General features: G+C 37.5%; 1 protein-coding gene across 11 annotated transcripts in view; it reads left to right on the top strand.

The window, feature by feature from the left end:
* Nucleotides 1-3,147: 3,147 nt before the first annotated feature.
* Nucleotides 3,148-21,075, top strand: part of SUPT20H (SPT20 homolog, SAGA complex component) — a 44,573-nt gene continuing 26,645 nt past the window's right edge. For 7 of the 11 annotated variants that reach the window (XM_027856886.1, XM_027856885.1, XM_027856884.1 and 4 more), the window contains exons 1-12: nucleotides 3,148-3,198; nucleotides 6,334-6,435; nucleotides 11,362-11,397; nucleotides 13,282-13,340; nucleotides 13,438-13,504; nucleotides 15,072-15,201; nucleotides 16,628-16,731; nucleotides 17,417-17,533; nucleotides 17,662-17,715; nucleotides 18,980-19,119; nucleotides 19,901-20,057; nucleotides 20,157-20,213. In XM_027856886.1, the coding sequence (XP_027712687.1) occupies nucleotides 3,169-3,198; nucleotides 6,334-6,435; nucleotides 11,362-11,397; nucleotides 13,282-13,340; nucleotides 13,438-13,504; nucleotides 15,072-15,201; nucleotides 16,628-16,731; nucleotides 17,417-17,533; nucleotides 17,662-17,715; nucleotides 18,980-19,119; nucleotides 19,901-20,057; nucleotides 20,157-20,213 (1,053 nt within the window). In that variant the 5' untranslated portion in view covers nucleotides 3,148-3,168. Of the gene's footprint in view, nucleotides 3,199-3,643; nucleotides 3,731-6,333; nucleotides 6,436-11,361; nucleotides 11,398-13,281; nucleotides 13,341-13,437; nucleotides 13,505-15,071; nucleotides 15,202-16,627; nucleotides 16,732-17,416; nucleotides 17,534-17,661; nucleotides 17,716-18,979; nucleotides 19,120-19,900; nucleotides 20,058-20,156; nucleotides 20,214-21,075 lie in introns of those variants that run through there. The other 4 variants (XM_027856888.1, XM_027856887.1, XM_027856879.1 and 1 more) reach the window with 2 other exon arrangements.

The following is a 21,075-nucleotide window of genomic DNA, read 5'->3' as shown; positions in this document are numbered from 1 at the left end:
AGATGAGTCTTCCTAACTCAAGCCCAGCACTCTATCCACAACACCTAGTTCCCAATACATTGAAGTGTTAAACTAACTTTAAAACCCATCTGTGCACTTTGTTTCCTTACAAAGCATAAAAAAAAAATTTTCCAGGTGAATTGAAAAGGAAGCTTGGGATTGGCTACCTGGAAATCAGCCATGCCCTAGGAGGCTAAGGCTATCAGTCCTGAATTAAATGAATGAATGAAAAAGCATTTACTATATGCCAAGCACTGTATTAAGCAATGGAAATACAAACTGAAAAACTGAGATAGTCCCTGCTCTCAAACTTCTAACACTCTAATTAGAGGAGACAACACATAAAAGAAACTTACTCCCTGAGTACTCTTCAATCCAGTGACTCTGGCCTTCTGGCTGTTCCACCAACAAAACACTCAATCCCTCAGCTCTGAGCATTTTCTCTGAATATCACCCATGCCCGGGGGGGGGGGGCATCTCCAGTTATCCTGATCTATATCTTGCCACTGGACCCAGCTGGCTCCAAAAAGAAAATGAGGCTGGTGACTTTGTACAGCTCTCCCTCATTCAAATCCAATCCACTTGCAAGTCATAGCATCACCTTCCTTAAAGAATGAAGGACAAACAACACCCATGCCTGGAATACTCTCCCTCCTTCACTTGGACTACTGATCTCCCTGGCTTTCTTCAAGTCCCAAGTAAAATCACATCTTTTACTAGAAGCCTTCCTCAATCCCTCTTAATTCTAGTGTCTTTCCTCTATTAATTAATTCCTATTTATCTTATATTTAGCTTGATCTGTATAGATCTTTTTTGTATTAGATTGTGAGTTCCTTGAGGGCAGGGACTGGCTTTTGTATCCCCAATGTTTAGCACTGTGCCTGGCACATAGTGGGAGTTTAACAAATCAATGGATTGCTTGATCCTCATATGACAAAGAAAAATTAAAAATGAAGTAGGATAGACCAAGATGATCTGTAACTTCCCTTTAAGCTCTACCAATCTATAACTCTTTGTAAATTCCAGATATATAAGTTAACAATAGTCAGGGTAAGTATATAATTTCATATCATAGCTTAGTTCAGTATCCCTTCAGCTTCCAAGGGTAATAAAGTATAGAGTAAGGGCCTATAAAGTAAGTGGTGGCTGTGGGGCCCAATCTCTAACAAATTTGAGAATTTTTACCTAAACAAAGGGATGGGGTGTCAACTCATCTTATTTATGTGGTTTGTCATAAAAGCTAGCTTTATAGTTTGCTCTGCTGCAATCAGTCAGTTCTAGCTGCTTCCTACAAGAAATCTCTCCTCTTGCTAGCCCCTGGCTGGGCTTTCAAATGTTCTCAAGTTGCTATCTTTCTTCTGATCAGAAAGAGCAAAAGGAGAAATCTATTCTCTTCCTGGTTTACTTAACACTTTACCCTTACCTTCCAAAACAGTTCAACAGACATTCATTTAGGCATCTACTTTTGCAAAGCACTGTGCTAAGCTGAGATAGTATATAAAAAACAAACACATACATAAAAAACCCAACCCCTCAAGGATCTCACTTTCTACCAAGAAAAGGGTGTAACATATAAACAGATAAGTAAATATAACACAGTTTTAGGAAGGCAAGAACACTAGGGATAGGAAGATCAGGATAGGATTTGCATAGGTTGTACCTGAGCAAAGGCTTGAAAAAAAGCTATGGATTCTAAGAGGCAAAAATAGTGTGTTCCAGGCTGGCCTATGTAAAGTCAAATAGAAAGGAGATAGGATGCTGAGCTAGAGCATGGACAACTAAGAGTCCATGAAGGGAGAAATATGAAACACACCAGGCAGGGAAACTGGCATTTTGTCTAAGCAGATAGGTGGTACAGTGCATAGAAGGGAATTCTGCTTCAGACAATTCTTGTTTAGTTGAGTCTGACTCTTTGTGACCCCTTTTGTGGTTTTCTTGGCAAAGCTTCTGGGGTGGGTTTACCCTTTCCTTCTCCAGCTCATTTTACAGAAGACGACACTAAGGTAAACAGGGTTAAGTAACTTGCCTAGGGTCACAGCAGCTAGTAAGTTTCTGAGGTTGGATTTGATCTCAAGCCCAGCACTTTATCCACTGGGCCACCTACCTGCCCTAGTTCAGATAGTTACCAGCTGTGTAATCTTGGGAAAGTTAATTAACTTGTCTGCCTCAGTTCTGCATCTGTAAAATGGAGATAATAAAAGCACCTAACTGCTAGAGCTGTAAGTATCAAATGAGATATTTTATTTGTAAAAAGTGCTTAGCATAATGCCTGGCACATAATGAACACTATATAAATGAGGGCTATCATCATCATCATCATCATAGTCATCACTATCCTTGGTTCAAGAATCCCCCTCTGACTCTTACTATGTGTATGACCTGTCACTTAACTTATCTGGGCCTCATTTTCTTCATCTTTAATGTAAGGGTGAGGCTACGTTACCTCTGAGGTCTCTTCTACATCTAAGATCCTTGAATAAGAGGCATGACATGATCTTTCTCTTGAACTCTCAAGATGCGCATTTGAAGGAGGAGCCCCAAGATGAACTCAACTTCTCTTCCAGCTCTAACAATGTATAAAACTTTGAAAATTCAAGACACATAGGTAAGGAATAGACAAAGTGCATGTACACAGTTTAGTTCTCTATAGTATAGTATAATCAAGTACAGAGAGCTCCCTGGAAGATCTGATTTTATCAGTGGAAATGACATTAAAGATGAAGCCTTACTGCCTGCTTTGCTGCTGCATCCTAAGAAATCTTCCAAATGTGTTGTTCCCCCCCCCTCCCCACTTTAGGGGATGAGCTCCTTGAGGTCCGAGCTTGTCTTTTCTATCTGTATTCCCAGAACTTAGCACAGTGCTTTGCACCTGGTAAGCACTTAATAAATACTTCATTCATTCATTCAATTATTGGCAAAACTTGGCAAGTGTTTGCTAAGGCAGCTAGGTGGTGTAGTGGATCGAGATAGACTTGGATTCAGGAAGACCCGAATTTGAATTCCGCCTGAATCGCTCTGTCACCAAGAAATGGGACACCAAGGGTGTCCCTTAACCCGTCAGCCTCAGTCTCCCCTAGTAAACTCTACTACGGCTCTGCTACTTTGAAATGCAAGCATTCAAGGTGAGCGCTCGAGGGAAGTGTCTGGAGGAGGCTTCAGTTAAACTTGATGGCATCAGGGCGGCAAAGGCGTGACCAGGTAGCTTTTTTGAACTACGCAGGTGGGGTCAGAAATGGATTGGCCCGTAAGTCGGCGCGACCCAGAGCGAGCTGGATGTGGGCACGGCAGCGGGCTGAGGCAGGGACGGCCGCGCGCCCCTAAGGGCCCCGGGGAGCAGCAGAGGCCAAGGTCGCGGGCGCCCCGCAGCCGTAGCACCGGCCTCGGGGCTCCCGCCTCTCCCGCGCGCCTCTCCCGCACTCAGGCCCCCAGGCCGGGGCCCGCCCCCGGCTCCTCCCCTTCCGTCGCTGCCGCCGCCGCGAAGGAGCCGAGCGGGGCCCGGCCGAATCGGAAGCGCCTAGACCGGAACAGGCCGCCGGCCAGGCGGGCGGCAGGCGGGCAGGGAGGCGGGGGGAGGGAGGGAGCTGAGTGCGTTCGGCGGGGCCGGGCCGGGCAGGGCTGGGCCGGGGGAGCCGCCGGCTCACTCGCTGTGTGGATCGTCCTGCCGAGGCCGGAGCTGGCGGCGCCGTCATGAGGCCAAGCGCCCCAGCCGCCGCCGCCAACGCAGGGGCAGGTAGGGAGCGAGCGGACAGGAGGCGGAGGGTGTGGCGGGCGGCGGGGCCCGGCCCTACCTCCGCGATCGGCCTGGCCGGGCCCCCGGCGCGCCTGCGGCGGCCATCATACCCGCAGGGTCCGGAGGCGCCGGCGTGAGGGGGGGGTTGGAGGGGGAAGAGCCATCTCCACTCCCTCCCCCTGACCCCCGGCGAGTGTGGGGGCCGGGGCGGGCTGGGGTCGCGAGGTCCCCGCCTCGCCTCGGCGTCCCCTGGGGAGCGCGGGGCCCCCGCCCCCCGGCCTCCCCCCGGGGCTGGCTCCGGCACAGCTTCCCAGTAACAGGTATTTTTCGGAGACCTGGCATGGATTTTGTACCTGGCGGTGGCCCGACTCCTTCCGTCCGCCTGCCTGGGCCCCGGGGCCCAAGGGGAGAGTTTGCTTTTCAGAGATGGTCACTTGTGCTGTACTTGAGTGTGCAGTGCTGTGGGCAACGCAGGGGGTCCATCCCCAAGTCTGTAAGGGGGGGCGTCTCCCAAAGACACTTAGGGACAAGGATCCTGGTACTGGAAGGTACCTCCGAGGCTATCGAGGCCTTTACAGATTAGGAACCTCAAGCCCCTGGAGGTCCAGACTTGTCCGTGAGCGCACTGGCAGAAAGCATCTGCCTTAGGATGTCTACCTGTATCCTCTGACTACAGAATCAGTGGCCTTCCCCGCTCGTGAACTACTTGGAAATGATTTGGCCTAGACCTTTACCTTTAGGTGAATTATGTGAATAATCTCAGTAAACTGCCCAAGTAGTACGAACTAGAACAGAGACGGCATCATAAATGCTAGTTATCACCTCAACCCAGTCAGTTGCCTAAGGGAACCTTTTCTATTATTTTTCTTGTATATGCAACTTACCGAAAGTCATAGGTGAGAATTCTCTTGCACGGTTTTCCAAATTAGGATGAGTAACAAAGTACCACCTTGAGTAAGCATGAAACAAAATCAAGTTGAGAGTCAGATGACATAAGAATATAGGAATCTAGTGACGTATCACTGGACTGATAGGAGGGTAATTAATTAAATTTGTTGCTTGACCACCAAATTAGATTGACTTCTGAAGTATTCTTTAGCCTACATACATAAGAAGAGGTGAGGATTAGGTGCTTTTGATAAATAAAGTGATATCAACCTGCATAGTTATATCACTCTAAGTGATTTTTGAAGTTCTCAGTTTATTTCAAGTTAAATTTTAAAGTAATCAATCTCGTTGGTATTTAAAATAAAATTCAATCAATCACAAGCTTTTAACTCTGTGGTCAGCTTCTCATCCTACCTGTATTTAATTTATAAGTTGGTTAAATCACAGGATTAAAAAGTTCCATTTTCAGGCTTTTCCAGGAGCACTAATTAGCTATATAGCAGAAAATTGTAACAGTTGAGTTTGGAATCAGAAGACCAGTGTTTGAATCCTGGTTATGCTCTTTATTTCCAGTGTGACACAGGCAAGTTACCGCCTCAGTTTCTTCATCTTTACAATCAATAGACAGGTATTTATTTAGCACATACTACTATGCCTCTAGCATACCTCTGGGAGTTGTTGTGAGGATCAAATGAAGTCGTAATTTCCTAAATTGCTTAGCATGGTGCCTGGCACATAGTAGGCACATAATAAATGCACACACCCCCACAACACACACACACACACACCCCCACTCCCCTGCCATACACTATGCTGGCAATACACAGTTAAAATAATTCTCCTTGAGAAGCTTACATCCCATTGTGAATAAAGAGGTTTCTTCCTTTGAGGTGCCTTCTTACTCTAAACCGAGAGCCACAGATTGTACCCTTGGCTCAGTGAACTAACTGCACGCTAGTGGTCGCGTGGAGCCAAGATAAAAATTTGTGGGGATTAATAATTAACATATAACTCTTTAAAGTTTGCTTTTATTTACTATACATAAGAACCCTGTGAGGTAGGTGCTATTATTATCCCCATTTTATAGGTGGGAAAACGAGACTAAAGAGGTTAAGTCTTGTGAGTTTTTTAGGGTCACATAGCTAGTAAGTAAATAAAATTTGAACTCATATCCTAGGTCCAGGGTACTACCACTATGAAACCTAGCTGCCACAGGGAAGTAACAAAATACCTCCCCCCTTGTTTCAAGGGTTGGGAAGGCGGGAGGGGGGGGATTTTATACTAAAAGGTCATTGAAATTGATAGATTTTTTCACCTTGATTTGCATAAAAGTGTTTAGTGAACATTGAAACTGATATATAAGGGAATAACTAGCCCATAAGAGATTATGAAAAAAGTTGACTTCTTTGAGAATAGAAGGTAATGTTTAATAATCTCTTCAATTATATTCTTCCAGAGAATAAAGTGTTTGGAAACTATATACACAGACCAAATGTGTCTCCCCAGTATTGTTAATTTTACTTTTCAGAAATGATTCAAAGATTTTGTATGGAAGTTCTAGAAAGTGCTTTTTTAATATTCATACAGGTTGCCTAAAACTTTGAAGATGACTGTCACAAGTAATTTGCCAAGTTAACCACCTGAATACTTTTTGTTTCACTTCCTTGACCACCTTATGTTAATAAAGTTTTTGTCTTTTTTTTTTTTAACTTCAGCAGTACTTTGAAATTGATGTTGGACATGATTATCACCACACTTCATCAACGCACATAAATTATTTTCTCCTCCTTTTGGATAATTTTTTTTATACTACAATGGTAAGTTTCATCTTTTGAGGTAAGGGGCCTGGACTGGTGATTTTATTGGTTTAGGGAACCCCTCTTTAAAAAAATTTCCTCTGCTAGACAGACCAGCAGCTATTCAGCAACTTAAGAGTCTCAGAGGCTTGCCTGGGGCACCAAGAGGTTAAATGACTTGTGTAGAATCACACAGCCATTCTGTTTCATAGGTTTGGACTTAAGCCCAAGCATTCAGAGACAGAGACCAGGTTTTTATCCACAACTCAAATGTCTCTCAAAGTGAATTTTGAGGCAGCTAGATGACACAGGAAATTGGGCACTGGACCTGAGTCAGGAAGACCTAAGTTCAAATCTTACTTGAAGATGCTACCTATTGAATGCTGGGCAAGTCATTTAACCTATTTGCCTGTAAAATAGAGATAATAATAGCATTTACTTTGTTATGAGGATAAAATCGGTCAGTAAACATTTATTAAGTGACTGCTATGTGCCTGACACTGTACTAATCACCGGGGATAGAAAAAGAGTCAAAAAACAATCTTTCCCTTTAAGGAGCTTACAAGGGGAGAGACAGCAAGCAAACAGATATGTGCAAACAATATATACAAGATAAATAGGAAATAATTAAAAGAGGGAAGGCATTAAAATTAAGTTGGGAAAGGTCAGAAAATTAAAATTAAGTTGGGAATTAAAATTAGGTTGGGAATGACTGTCTGAACAAGGTAAACTTTTAGTTGGAACTTCATGGACAGCAGAGATGAGGAGAGAGTTCCAGGCATGGAGGACAGTCAGAGAAAATGCCCAGAGCTGAGAGATGAAGTTGGCTTATTCATGGAAGAAACAGGAGACTAGTGTCAGTAAGTTGTAAGAAGACTGGAAAGGTAGGAAAGGGCTAGATTATGAAGGGTTTTGAATGCCAAACAACCTTTTTTATTTGATCCTGGAGGTGATAGGAAGCCACTGGGATTTATTTGGAGGGGGAGGGTGGTTAGCCTGATCAGACCTGTGTTTTAGGACAGTCACTTTCATGGCTGAATGGAGGATAGATTGGAGTGGGGAGAAACTTGAAGCAGGCAGACCCATCAGTAGGCTATGACAATAATGAAGACATGAGGGGATAAGGGCCTGCACTAAAGTGGTGATATTGTTGGAGAGAGAAGGGCATGTGAGAGATGTTGCAGAGGTGAAATCAGCAGGCCTTGGCAACAGATTGGGGTGGGGGGAGATAGTGAGGAATTCAGGATGACTCTTAGTTGTGAGCCTAAGGAACTGGAAGGATGGTCTTGCCCTCTACACTAATAGGGAAGCTAGAAATGGGGGTCGAGTTTAGAGGGAAAGGTAATAAGTTCCATTTGGGACATAATGAGTTTGAGATGTCTGCTTAGACATTCAAGATGTCTAAAAGGCATTTGGAGTTTGGGGCAGGATAGAGATGGTAATTAAATCCATGGTAGCTGATGAAATTGCCAAGTAAAGTAGCATAGAGGGAAAAGAGAAGAGGACCCAGGACAAAATCCCTAGGAACACCTATGGTTAGAGAGCATGTTCTGGAGAAGGATCTAGCAAAGGAGACTGAGAAGGACATGTCAGATAGGTGGGAGGAGAACCAGGAGAGAGCTGTGTTTTGAAAACCTAGAAAGTATCAAAGAAAAAAGGGTGATCATCAGTATCAGAGAGGTGGAAAAGAATGAGGATTGAGAAAAGGCCAATGGATTTGACAGCTAAGATCATTGGTAACTTTAGAGAGAGCAGTTTTGGTGGAATGAGATTGAAATTTGGATTGTAAGGCTTGGTCAAGAAGTGAATGAGAGAAGAGAAATCAGAAGTATCTGTTGTCAACAGGCCTTTTCAAGGAGATTGCCCACAAAGGGCAGAAGAGATATAGGATTATAGCAGAGATGAAAGAATCAAGTGAGGGATTTTTGAAAGTGAGAGAGACATAGGCAAGTTTGTAGGCAGTAGGGAATGAGCCAGTAGAGAGGGAGAGATTGAAGATAAGTGATAGAATGTGGTTGACAGAGGGGTTAATCTTTTGGAGGAGACAGGATGGAATGGGATCACTTGTGCGGTTGGCAAAAGGGGGCTTTGGTGAGGAGTAAGGCTACCTCATTATGTGAGACAAGGATTAAGGAGGAGTTAGAGGCAGAAGTCATCTTATTGGGGGGGGGAAGATGGAGAAGAGGGAGCTCTTGGACAATGACCTCAATTTAATTTTGGGGGGAGGTTTGAGTAAAGTATGAGGCAAAGTTCTCAGCTGAGGGGAAGCAAGGTTGGTGGGAGCCATGAGAAGTTTGAGGAGATATGAAAATTGAGATAATATCTGTATTCACAAACCTTAAAGCACTATATAAAAATGCTAGCTATTCTTATCTTAAGGTAGAGGCAGTTAGATGGCTCAGTGGCTAGAGCACTGAGCCTGGAATCAGAAAGACCTGAGTTCAAATGTGGCCTCAGAACCTTACTAACTGTGTGACCCTGGGCAAGTCTCTTAACCTGTTTGCCTTAAACAACTGGAGAAGGAAATGGCAAACCATTCCTGTGTTTTTGCCAAGAAAATCCTCTACAGAGTCACACAGAGTCAGCCACGACTGAACAACCAAACAATTATCTTAAGAAATGTATGTTCTCTATGAGCATGGCAGCAAGTTTTTTGTGACATAAAAGAAGTTGCATCAGAGTATATGTCAAAGTGCTTTTGGAGTAATCTAGTTGGAAAGTACTTTAGTAATCACATGCAAATTTTCTACCTCATGATTAACATATCTATATTATATACACATCTTTTTTTTTCCTTTTCTGAGATCTTTAGCATATACTAAAAAGTTAAGCATTTACTTTTTACACATAACAGGAACAGAAAAGTTTCTAGTCATGTGTATTCTTTCATGTCTATTAACCCAAACCCAGTGCTTAACCTGATGCATTTCTGCTTCTGCTAAGCTACTCTTAGCAGTCACACTTAGACAGTAGTTGACCTTTTTTGGAAGTAAGTTCCTGTTGTACACTCTTAAAGGGCAAGGAACCCAAACACAAGAAACATTAAGAAATATATTTTGATGGGTTAACTGATCACCTCACTAGCTGTATTGGGAACTCACTCAATGATAAGCATTCACATTTCCTAATTAAAAACTTTCTAAAGACTGTTGAAAAAGTGAAAAAAAAATTAAACTGCTCAAACATATGACAGCATTAACCATTTCATTCCAATTAAAGTTAACATGTGAAGGAGGATACAAATAAGCACTGCACATGCTTATATTTCACTGGGTAGATTTGCTTTTTTGCCCTAAGTTGATGTCATATGTAATACAAGGCCAAAGTCTTTGTTTCATATATTGGAACCTAGTTTCATAAATTTTTACATATAGAGTTGTATTTGAATCTTGGGACCAAAAATATTAGAGCAAAGCATAATAATAATCAACCTTCACAAAGTTCTTTAAGGAACACAAAACATGAGGTAGCATCATCTTATGTAAGCAGCATTATCTCCATTTTTTACAGATGAGGAAACTGAGGCCTAGAAATAAAGTAGTTTGCCCTTGGTTACGCAGCTAGCTATTCAGTATTAGTGTGGAGATTAAAACTCAAGTTTTCTCTCATTTCAGCAAAGTTTCAGTGATAGCATGCTTACTTATTAAGCATTTGTACTTTAGGTGGCTCTGTGGATAGAGTGCTGGCCCTGGAATCAGGAAGACCTGAGTTCAAATTAGGCTTTAGACATTTAATAGTTGTGTGACCCAGGGCAGGTCTGTTAATCTGTTTGCCTTAATCCATTGGAGAAGAAAATGGCAAATTTAATCTTTGACAAGAAAAACCCATGGACAGTACAGGCTCATGAAGAATTGGATATGACTGAACAGTAACTTTAGGGGAAACTTAGAAAAATGTGATTTCATGTAAAGTTTTCTATAGATGAAGACCTCAATTCATATTCTTAACAAAATTTTTACAGAGTTTCAGTAGGAGTTTTTACTCTTTGTAACCATTTTTTTTATATAAAAACCTTGCATTTCAAAGTCATGTTAACTTTCAAAGTGTTTGAAATTTATTAGTTAGGTGTTTGATAATATGTATTACTATGAACATTACTTTTTGGTTATAGCCCAAATTACAATTAAAAAAAAAACACTGCAGAATATCTCGAGTTCAGAAGCAGTGCATGAGTTTCCATAGAATGGGAGAATTTGATTTTGTCATGGGGGAGGGTCAGCAGATGTAGTTAAGTTTTGTTTTTTTTTTCTCCATGTAACTTTAGAGGATGTGTTAACAGTAGCTTGTAAGGCTGAAGATAATCTGGCTCATAAAAATTTTTTAAATGGAATTAACACATATTTTAGTGTTTAGGAATGAGGTCTACAGACCTAGATCTGTAATTTGTTCTCTTTGTATATGCAGTAAAGATTATTCTATTTTAAAATACTTAAGCTTCAACCATTACTATGGGGCTGGAAAGAGAAAACATTTATGAGACTTTGTTAAGCCAGTTATGAAGACACAGATGTTTGTCTTCTCCCTCCTTTCTTGTATTCAAATGAAAGGTAACTCAGAAAAAATTTCGAGAGGTCATCAAATCAAATTCTGTGACAACAGCTTTAGGTGTTGATGATGACCAGGAAATATGTAACTTTGTGAGTAGTTTCTTTTATCCTTGTTGGCATTCACTGACATGTTTTTATTCATTCCTAGAACAAAGTGTACTTTAAGAAAAATTTTGCAAGATTGAATAATTTTTTTTCATTTGATGTATTTTTCTGCCTTTCTAACTAAGATAGGTATTTGAGTTAGGTAAGGGTGGTGGTGAATTTAAGAAAATTCTTGGATCACCCCCCAAAAAAAAGGAGTGAATGTATTAGATTAAGCAGTCTTTCACTCAAATGCTTATTACATTGTTTATTATTAAAATAATCAAGTAAATTTTTTTTTCAAATCATTTTACAGCAACAAGCTTTAGAATTAGCTTTGGATCGTGCAGAGGTAAGAAATAGTTATTGAAATTTTGTTACTTAAATAATTTTGCTTCAGGTGAATATATTGGTTGGTTCATTTTCCTTTTTAAAAACAGTTTTTATGGATGTATTTTGTTGTTTTTTACATCACTACACTTTCTTCCAAAATTCTTTTTCTTCCCCCTTTCAGACAGCCATCCCATGTAACATATATAAAAATAAGCATAACTGATCAATGCATCAAAAAAAAGTCTGAAAACATGTGCAGTGTACAACACTTGTGGACTTCCTACCTCTCCAAAGAGGTGGAGTGAATGATGTCTTCTCGTGCAAGTCATCCTTGTTTTTTAATTTTGCAGCATTCACTTTTGATTTTTTTTTAATGGTTACTCTTTTCATTTACACTGCGGTAGTCATATTTTTTTTCTTGGCTCTGCTTACTTCCTTCTGCATCAGTTCATGTAGATCTTTCTATGCTTTTCTGTCTTCATCATATGCATAATTTCTTCCATCTCAACAATATCTCATTACATTCATATACCACAATTTGTTAGCCATTTCCCAATCGATGGGCATCTACTTTGTTTCCAAATTTTTGCTATCACTAAAAGTACTGTTATAAATATTTTGATGAATATGAGGACTTTTTAATTATTCGTGGCCTCTTTGAAGTGTAAGCTTAATAATGTAATCTCTGGGTGAGACGGCACGGAACTTTAGTCACTTTATTTACGTAATTCTAAATTGCTTTCCAAAGTGGTTATACTGATTAGCAGTTTTACCAACAATGCACTTGTATGCCTATTTTCCCACAACCCCTTCAACATTTACTATTCCTATCTTTTGTCATCCTTGCCAATTTTCAGGGTGTGAGGTAATAGTTATTTTGATTTGTATTTTATTAGTGTTTTGGAGCATTCTTTCAAATGTTTGTTAATAGTTTGAATTCGTCTTTGAAGAACCATTTGTTCAAATTCACTGTCCACTAAACTGCTAGGTAATAATGACTTTTGGTGGTGGGTGGTGGTAGTGGTATGTGGGGGGGTGTGTGTGTGTGTAAAGCAATTAAGAGATATCAATAGATAGAAATATATCTGTTCGTTGTTTTTATATCTTGGATATCAAATGCTTTTCAGAAGAATTTAATACAGAGGTGCATTGATTTTGTTTGTGCCGAAGTTTTTCATACAGTCAACACTATTTTAACTTTTACAATTGTTTCTATCCGTTGTTTGGCTAAGAATGCATTTCTTACCCATAACTGAGAGGTTTCTGTATGATCTATGTTGTAGTAATGTTCAAGTAAGTATTTTTTAGGAGAAAAACTTAGGATATAGTTAGAATCTAGATATGATATAATTAAAGACCTACTATGGAAGGAAACTTTCAAACAAAGGACACTGAAAACTTATTAAGACAGGTTTTACAACGGTTACAAGTCTTCCATTTCTTACTTGGTTTTCTAATCATGTACTTTTTATATAGTAGGCCCCCACTGATTTGTTGAATTGAATTAAATAATTTTGAGGAGAAAATAATGGAAATTAAGAAGAATGTTAGCAATTGAATGTCCTAATTTCTAAATGAATAAATCATAAATATTCTAATAAAACTCAGGAAAGTTACACAACTTCCCAGCAATGAGATAGATGGTAACTGGAAGTTATGGAGTCTTTTTTACATCATATCATTATAAAATAATTTTGTTGCCAATTGCTCCTGTCATTTAAATGTTAATGACAATATTGTACTATAACAAATAGGGTTTTTTTATAAGGCATAATTTAACATACATCAGAAATTTGCCCATACTTTTATGGTAAGTCACTGAGAAATACATTTGTAATCTTACATATTTGTTTCAGTTATAAAACAAAAGAAATCAGTGTTTTCATAGACTTCTTTTTTTCAGTATGTCATTGAAAGTGCCCGTCAGAGACCTCCTAAACGGAAATATTTATCTAGTGGAAGGTGTGTACACTTAAAAAATTTTTATAGTATAGTTTATTTAATATCAGATGTTTTATGATCATTGTCATAGTTACATTAATTTTATGATTTTTTTAAGGAAATCTGTATTTCAGAAGCTATATGACTTATATATAGAAGAATGTGAGAAAGAACCTGAGATAAAGGTAAATAGAATTTTTCTTCATTTGGCATTATACCTATTGAAATGCAAGGGAAATAAAGAGTAGAATTATACAAGTAATGACCTTTTAATTTTTAACTTTCTTAGAAGGTACCCTTCTCTTTGAATGTAACATTGTATTTTCAAGGTAAATTTCAATCCAGTTGTATAGGTTGTTGTATAGGTTGTTTTAAGGACCTTATCATCCTGGCTTTAAGTACTTAGGGCTAATGACAAACATGAGGAAGATTGTATTTCTAGGAGTAAAGAAGCATATAGCAGAAAATTAAGAACTAAAACCACAGGACTGAGGTGAGATGAAATTACCAAACCATTTCCTTAAGCTTTTTCATGGAAGGTAGATGACTCCTAAGGTGACTCCTGTGCATTTAGAAATGAATCCAAAGGTAAATTAGTAATTGATCATCTTAAAAGTGAGCAGATGGTCAGAAAAATTAGCTTTAACTTTTTTTAAAAGTGTATAAAAGATAAGAAAATTAAAATATAGGCACTAGAAACAGTTAATCCAACTAGTAGGTAATCTACCTAGATCTGTTTGGAGCCACGTTCCCTAGGCCAGTGCTTCTCAAGAAGGTATTTGTTCAACTCTGTTCCATGTTAGACTACTAGGAATTCCCTCTATGTTGCAATGGATTGTTTGGTTTTTTTTAGTACCATAGAAGTTAATAATGGGGTACTTTTATTTCCCAGAGGTTCTGCTAAAAACTTGAGATAGTTAAAACCAAATATAATTTGTTCCTTTAAAAAAGTTTTTGTTTTGTTTTGTTTTATTTTAATTTTCAGGATGTTAAAGCTCTTTATTCGAGAATGGCAGTATACCAAGAATGATAATTCTCCCAGTGTATTTAGCTAAAAGTCTCACAGAAATTTGATAGTTGATCATTCTGTAGTTGAAAATAGTGTTTCTGATCATCTCAAACACATTTTTTACCTAGATTAATACCTTTCCAAAGCATAAAAATCTAATAAAAATAATGTTGGTTTTGTTCTTGAATGTGTTCATTTCTAAGATAAAATACTGATGCCAATTTAAAATATCTCCTGCGGCAATTTTTTTAATGGGAATTTAAGAGTAATTTGATTCTCATTGACTCTGAAGGCTAAGAAAATTATGCAAGATGTATAGAAAATCATCAGAACTAGCTAACTTCTAACTAATTCAAAGAAAGTATTTTGTATTATCTTTTGCAATTTGAGGAAAGAAAAAAAAAACACACTGGGCCAAAACCCCAGGATATTTTTCATATAATGAATTTTAGTAGAAAATAAATGTCTTCACAGTAGTGCTGATTTCCGTAACAAAATTATTCAGATTTATACTGACCCAAGTTCTCTTTGAAGAACATGTTGGTTTATTGACATGCAAAGTGTTCCTGAGTGCCTCTTTGCTTAAACTGTGCCTTATAGAATTAGTTACTCTAGGAATTATATTTATTTAACTAATTGTTGAATGTTCCAGTAAGTAATCTTGGATTGATTTTTCCAGAAGAGTGACTTATGAATCAAATAGTTTTAATGATTATTTTCATGAGCTGTGTCTCCTTTTAAAGCAGAAGCTGAGACGAAATGTGAACTTGCTAGAGAAACTTGTTATGCAAGAAACACTCTCCTGTCTGGTAGTCAATCTATACCCAGGAAATGAGGGCTATTCTCTGATGCTCAGGGGAAAGAATGGTTCGGGTAAGTACTGTAAGCATGCATCACTTGGCTTTTAAAGTCTTCTAGTTCAGTACGACCTGTCAGAACTTAAGTTCTACTGGTGTAGCTTTTGAAAACCCAGGTTCACCTGTACATTTCTAAGACTAGTAAAGGAATTTATATGAATTTAAGCATTTTAAAAATTTAGGTCATAGATTACGTAATACATTTTAGCGTGGTGAGTATTAAGGTTTGGATTATTTTTAGAACATATGTAGGAATTCTGCCAAAAAGTTTTCATTTTATATTGGTTTCAAATTCCTTTTGTAGTTGTGATATCAAGAGAATTGTTATAAGTGACCATTTTGTAGATGAAAGATGAAGTCATCAACATACTTTAAGTTTTATTATGATGAAATTCAAGGAACTATCAGCTTCTTTGTTTGGAATTTTCTTATGTTTAATTCAGTAAGTGTTAAGTGCTCCTATGTAAGATATAGACCATAGTCCCAAGGACATAAAAGCCATTGAAATTATTGAATCTTTTTAACCAGTAGGCAGTTGCCTAGAATTTGTATTATGTTTTATATTAATAATTTTTTTGAACTGGTGTTGATTATGGCAGAATTGATCTTGTACCTGTTGGTTAGATACTTCCTAAGAGATTTTATCCTTTTTTTTCCTTGCCCCATACTTTTGTGTAGTTTATCATTCATCCCTTGCTCTTTATTCCCGTTGCCCCATCCTAATAGAAGAATTCATTACACTCTGTTCCACACCACCCCACCCCTCTGCTCCCCCACCTCCTCTAATCCATTTATAATACTGGTTTAATTTTTCTTACATATCTAGTTGTGCCATTCTTCTTCAGAAAAGTTCAGTAACTCCCTGTGGCCTGCTAAGTAAATTCTTCTGCCTCCTCCCTCCCAAAAAAAACAACAACAATGTTTGAACTGTTGTTTCCATGGCTTTCTTCATTTGGTCTTATGTGCCCTTGTTAGGCTGCCCTTTTCTCTTGTCCTGTTGAATTTCTTCCCATTCTTTAAGCATAACACAAATGCCACTTTTCCTCAACTTACTTCAGTCATTGACAATGTTCCATCTCCCATGGCACTTTGTCTTGCAACTTTCCAGTGGACCTAGTGTGTAATGCACTGTATTTCATCATTATTTATTTGTACTTTATCCTCTTGTTACACTTATAAGCTCTGAGAGAGCAGAGAACACATCTAATTTAAATATCCTATCATCCATAACCTAGCATAGTGTTGACTGAGTGGAACCTAAATTATTAATTCATGTAACTTAAGTGAAGAGGAACTTCAGAACCCTTTTAAATGAACAGCTTTATGTTCATTGATCCTTTCATGTCTGCTTATGTTCCCTTTGGAGAAAGAGCATTTAAATTAAGAAAGTGTACTCTCACTTTACTTTATCCACCAGTTTTACTTTGTCATTTTAAATGCAGATTCTGAAACCATTCGCCTGCCTTATGAAGAAGGAGAACTGCTTGAATACTTGGATGCTGAAGAATTACCGCCAATTTTGGTTGATCTCCTGGAAAAGTCTCAGGTGAAAAGTATTTTCTCTTTACATTGCCTTTTTATTAGTCACATGTTTCCTTCGGCGGAAGACTCCATTAATGTCTTAACAACTAACTGCCTTTAGAAAGTGGAAGGAGTCACCGACCCTTACCAATGGAAAGTTGATTTGCTGTAGAATCTGGAATGTTTTTACTTTCCTGTAAAAAGGCTGAATATTGTTGTTAATAGGTTGCTGTTTGCTGCATCTGACATAAATAGACTGAGTCAAGTGCTTCCTACTAAAGTCATTGTCACATTTACCTCACCAGTTATCAGTCACCTGTCGGAAAATAATTACTGATGTTCCTGGAATGAGCATGACTTAATGTTTGGGGACATCCATTTGCGTAAACTTAAATGTTCTTGCTGCAGGCAACGTTTTTGGTATTTGTTAGACTAATATAAAGAAAGCTTATTCTCTTACTTATGACATCTATTTAACTCCTATGATAATCACTTTTCCTCTTTTATTAAGCTCTGAATCTTCATATCTTTTAGTGAAACTTCTTAAGTTAAGTTTTTTATTTTTTTTCCTACAATGAGACAAAAAGCATCAACCTAGTTTAAATGTTTTATGCTTTTAAGCATTTCACCACAGCCTCAAAATCTTGATTCAGTCTTTAAGAAAGTAGTATTTTCCCCCCAAAAAAACATTTTTTTTTCTTCTTAAACAGGTTAATATTTTTCATTGTGGATGTGTCATAGCAGAAATACGTGACTACAGGCAGTCTGGGAATATGAAATCTCCAGGTTACCAAAGCAGACATATTCTCTTACGTCCAACAATGCAAGTGAGCATTTTTCAGTTAAATTCTTAAATTGTACACTGCTGTTTTAATTGCATGTTAGTGTTTTAATTGCATAATTTATTCCTATGCTCATGTGTTTTTATATAGATGTGCTATTTATTTTTTTCCAGACTTTAATCTGTGATGTTCATTCTATAACAAGTGATAATCATAAATGGACACAAGTAAGTTCAGCAATTCTTTTTTTTCCTAATAGAGCACATACTTAAGGCATAAAGTAAAAATTGTTGTCATCAAAAGTATAAGTTAATACATATTGATACATATTCGTATTTCAAGGTCATGAAGCAAAATTTCTCCCCACATTTCACGTCCTTAAACAGTCCAAGATGCTCTCTTTTGGGTTTAATTATTCTGGACACATTGGACTTACCTTCCTCATCTTGAATAATCTCTAAATTAAAGATTTAATTATGAAATCTAAAATCCTCTAACTGATCAGTTAGCCTCATATTAGTGGTCTTAGAATATTTCAAATAATAGTTATAGTCACTTATTCCTCAAACCTTAGAGCTCAATTAGTCCATTTCCTCCTTTCACCCCAGCTTCCATCCCATTCAGGAAATGCCTCAATAATCCAGCCCCTTTTAAAGAAAATAACTATTCAGTGTAGTAATTTAAATTATTCTTTCTATGGCATGTAATTATAAAAGAATCAGTAGTCATATATAAAATTAAGAAGACATTTCTTCCCTGGAGAGAACAGCAACTTCCCTGTTCGTTTCACAATGTATTACAGAGTGATAACTGTATGAACAAACTATGCTTATTTCTTTGCAAAAGTACTTGTTTAGCCAAATGATTAATTAGCATTAGTAAATATCAGTTCTAGATTTAAATTTTTTGAATGATGGTGCTTTTTAAAAATGCAATATTCAGTTCTAATAAAAGATTCAATAAAGTACTTAGTTTACTTAATGACAATCAAAACAAATACATACATATACACACACATATATGTACACATATACACACATACATAGTCATACACACCCTTTTTTTTTTTTTTTCCTTAAACAAAGCTGAATGTTTCAGTTTATGCAGGACAAGTCTAGTTAGCTTTGTTCTGGTAAAATCCTTAGGTGCTGGCCAAACTGCCAAAATTACATTCTAATGTAATTCTTTATCCTGAACCTGTCTCTTAACTGTGAAGAAAGCAAAGTAATCTATCATCATTGTTCATTTTGGACAAATAATTCTGATATGGCCGTTTTGTGAAACTGTACGAATTATTGTAGTATCAATGGGAGTCTTTTTATGATGCCAAATCCTTAAACTCTTGTATTAAAATTCTAAAATTAATATTTCATTTCATTCAAATATGTTTGAAGGTACAAGAGTGTTTAAAAGTCTTAAATGTCTAGGTTTATAATTTTAAAGTTTTGAAATGTCTCCAATGTGTTATCAATGTGTATATCTACATTTCAGGAAGACAAACTTCTCCTTGAGAGCCAGCTTATCCTAGCCACAGCAGAACCATTGTGTCTTGATCCTTCTATAGCTGTGACCTGTACTGCAAACAGATTGCTCTATAATAAACAGAAGATGAACACTCGACCAATGAAACGGTAATTATCGTTGTATTAGGATTGTATGTAGACCTAAGGAGATTCTGCCATAACTAGTGATCCTAACTTTTGCCAGAGGTTCTTGCTGTATGGATGTTGTTTTCCCCCAGTGTGTCCTATGGGCCTCATGTGCTTTGGTTTTGACTTCTTTGTATTCCCAGTGTTTAATCAAGGATGACCTCTGTTCTGACTAATCTTATTGAGATTAACATCTCTAATGATTTAGTAGATGGAGTCTGAATCCCAGCACTGATATTTACTAGTCTTGTGCTCTAGGACACATCACTTAGTCTTATCTGTAAACTGAGAATAATCATACTTGTACAACAACCAGGGTTGGGAAGATAGGAGGAGGTAGAAAGTGCTTTGGAAAACCCTAAAGCTCAATATAAATGTCATTACTAATGTTGTCAGATTTTAGGCCAAAGCCCTTGGGTACCAGTATTAATTTGCTTAGCAAAATATGTTAATTGTTTTTTTGAGCACATTTCCTACAGACTTTTTTTTTAACATTAAATATATGCTAATGCTGTGGGAGAGAGTGAGAAACTACTGAATAATATTTTTTCTGCTTTGTAGCACTGTGCAAGCCTACCATTATTTATAGTGTTTTGTTTTGTTTTTTTATTTTAATAGGTAGTATACAAATCAGCTTTCCTGGAAGTATTCATAGATGCTTTTTTAAAAATCCAGTCAGAATTTTAATGTCTCCTTACATGCTGTATCCATTAAAGATTTCTTTCAGTATAATTTTTGCATTTTGAATCTTAAAATATTTTAGCTGTTTCAAGAGGTACTCCAGATCTTCCCTGAATCGGCAGCAGGATGTGTCCCACTCCACAGCTCCTCCACAGCTAAGATTGCTTGACTATTTGCAGAAAAGAAAAGAGAGAAAAACAGCCCAGCAGTATGACCTCAAAATTTCTAAAGCAGGAAATGTAAGCACATTTTCTTTTAAAAATTAATACTTACTGATAAAATAAAAACCTTGCTTTGTTATAGTTTCCAGGATACTCATACTGTTATTTAATTTTTAGTGTGTGGATATGTGGAAACAGAACCCTTGTTATTTGACTACACCTTCAGAAGTGGATGTAAGTTAATTAACTTATTTCTACAAAAGGTACATAAGTTTAGCTAATGCTGATTTGAATTTTGGGAAATTTTGAAAGAACTTTATATGTATATGGTAACCGTCTTTAAAAAGTAATTGCTTATTTAAAATGCTGTTCTTTCTGTACTGTTTGTTGTGAGGTTGTGAATGAAACAGCTCAAGATATTAAAAAACTATAAACTCTTTATAGGGTAAGATTAATCAAATGACTCCCAAAGTAGACTGATTTACAAATGGAGCCCCTACTGTATAACTGATTAAGTTTTTCACACTCATAACATGTAAGTGTTCTTTTTCTCTCAAGTTGATTGATTACACTCTAAAATTGACAGTTTTGGGGTGACCAAGGATGAGAGCTTTGTTACCTATGAACTATAAGTGAATGGAAGATTACCTTTATAAAGTAACACTATCAAACCTTCCTACCACTCCTCATGTCTTTCTCTTCTTCTAAAATGATAGGATTTAGAGTTAGAAGGAGCTAGGATTTAGAGTTAGAAGGAGCTAACCTGCTCATTTTACAGGTGAAACTGAAACTTAGGGCTTAGTGAATTCCCTAAAGTCACACCTATAGTAAGGAGCAAGATCCAAGGCTCCAGATCCCATGTTGTTTCCATTATTACTATCCGGTCTCTTTTCCTAATATGCTCATTTATAAAACTGTTATAAGAAATAGGTTGAAGATAGTAGTAGAGAGAGTTTTATCTTTCAGTAGTTTATATGCTTTTCTGGGAACTAATTCTGCAAAAAAAAATTTTTTTTGTGTAAGTACTGGAGACAGAATTCAGCTTGAAAGTTACTTAGATCTCAAACAAAAATTATGTAAATGTGGAATTTGAGTT

The sequence above is a fragment of the Vombatus ursinus genome, unplaced genomic scaffold (genome assembly GCF_900497805.2).
Source record: "Vombatus ursinus unplaced genomic scaffold, bare-nosed wombat genome assembly UNPS02011700.1, whole genome shotgun sequence".
NCBI classification, from domain to species: Eukaryota; Metazoa; Chordata; class Mammalia; order Diprotodontia; family Vombatidae; genus Vombatus; species Vombatus ursinus.
Note: the sequence above shows the minus strand (reverse complement) of the source record. Positions and strands in the feature narration are given on the sequence as shown.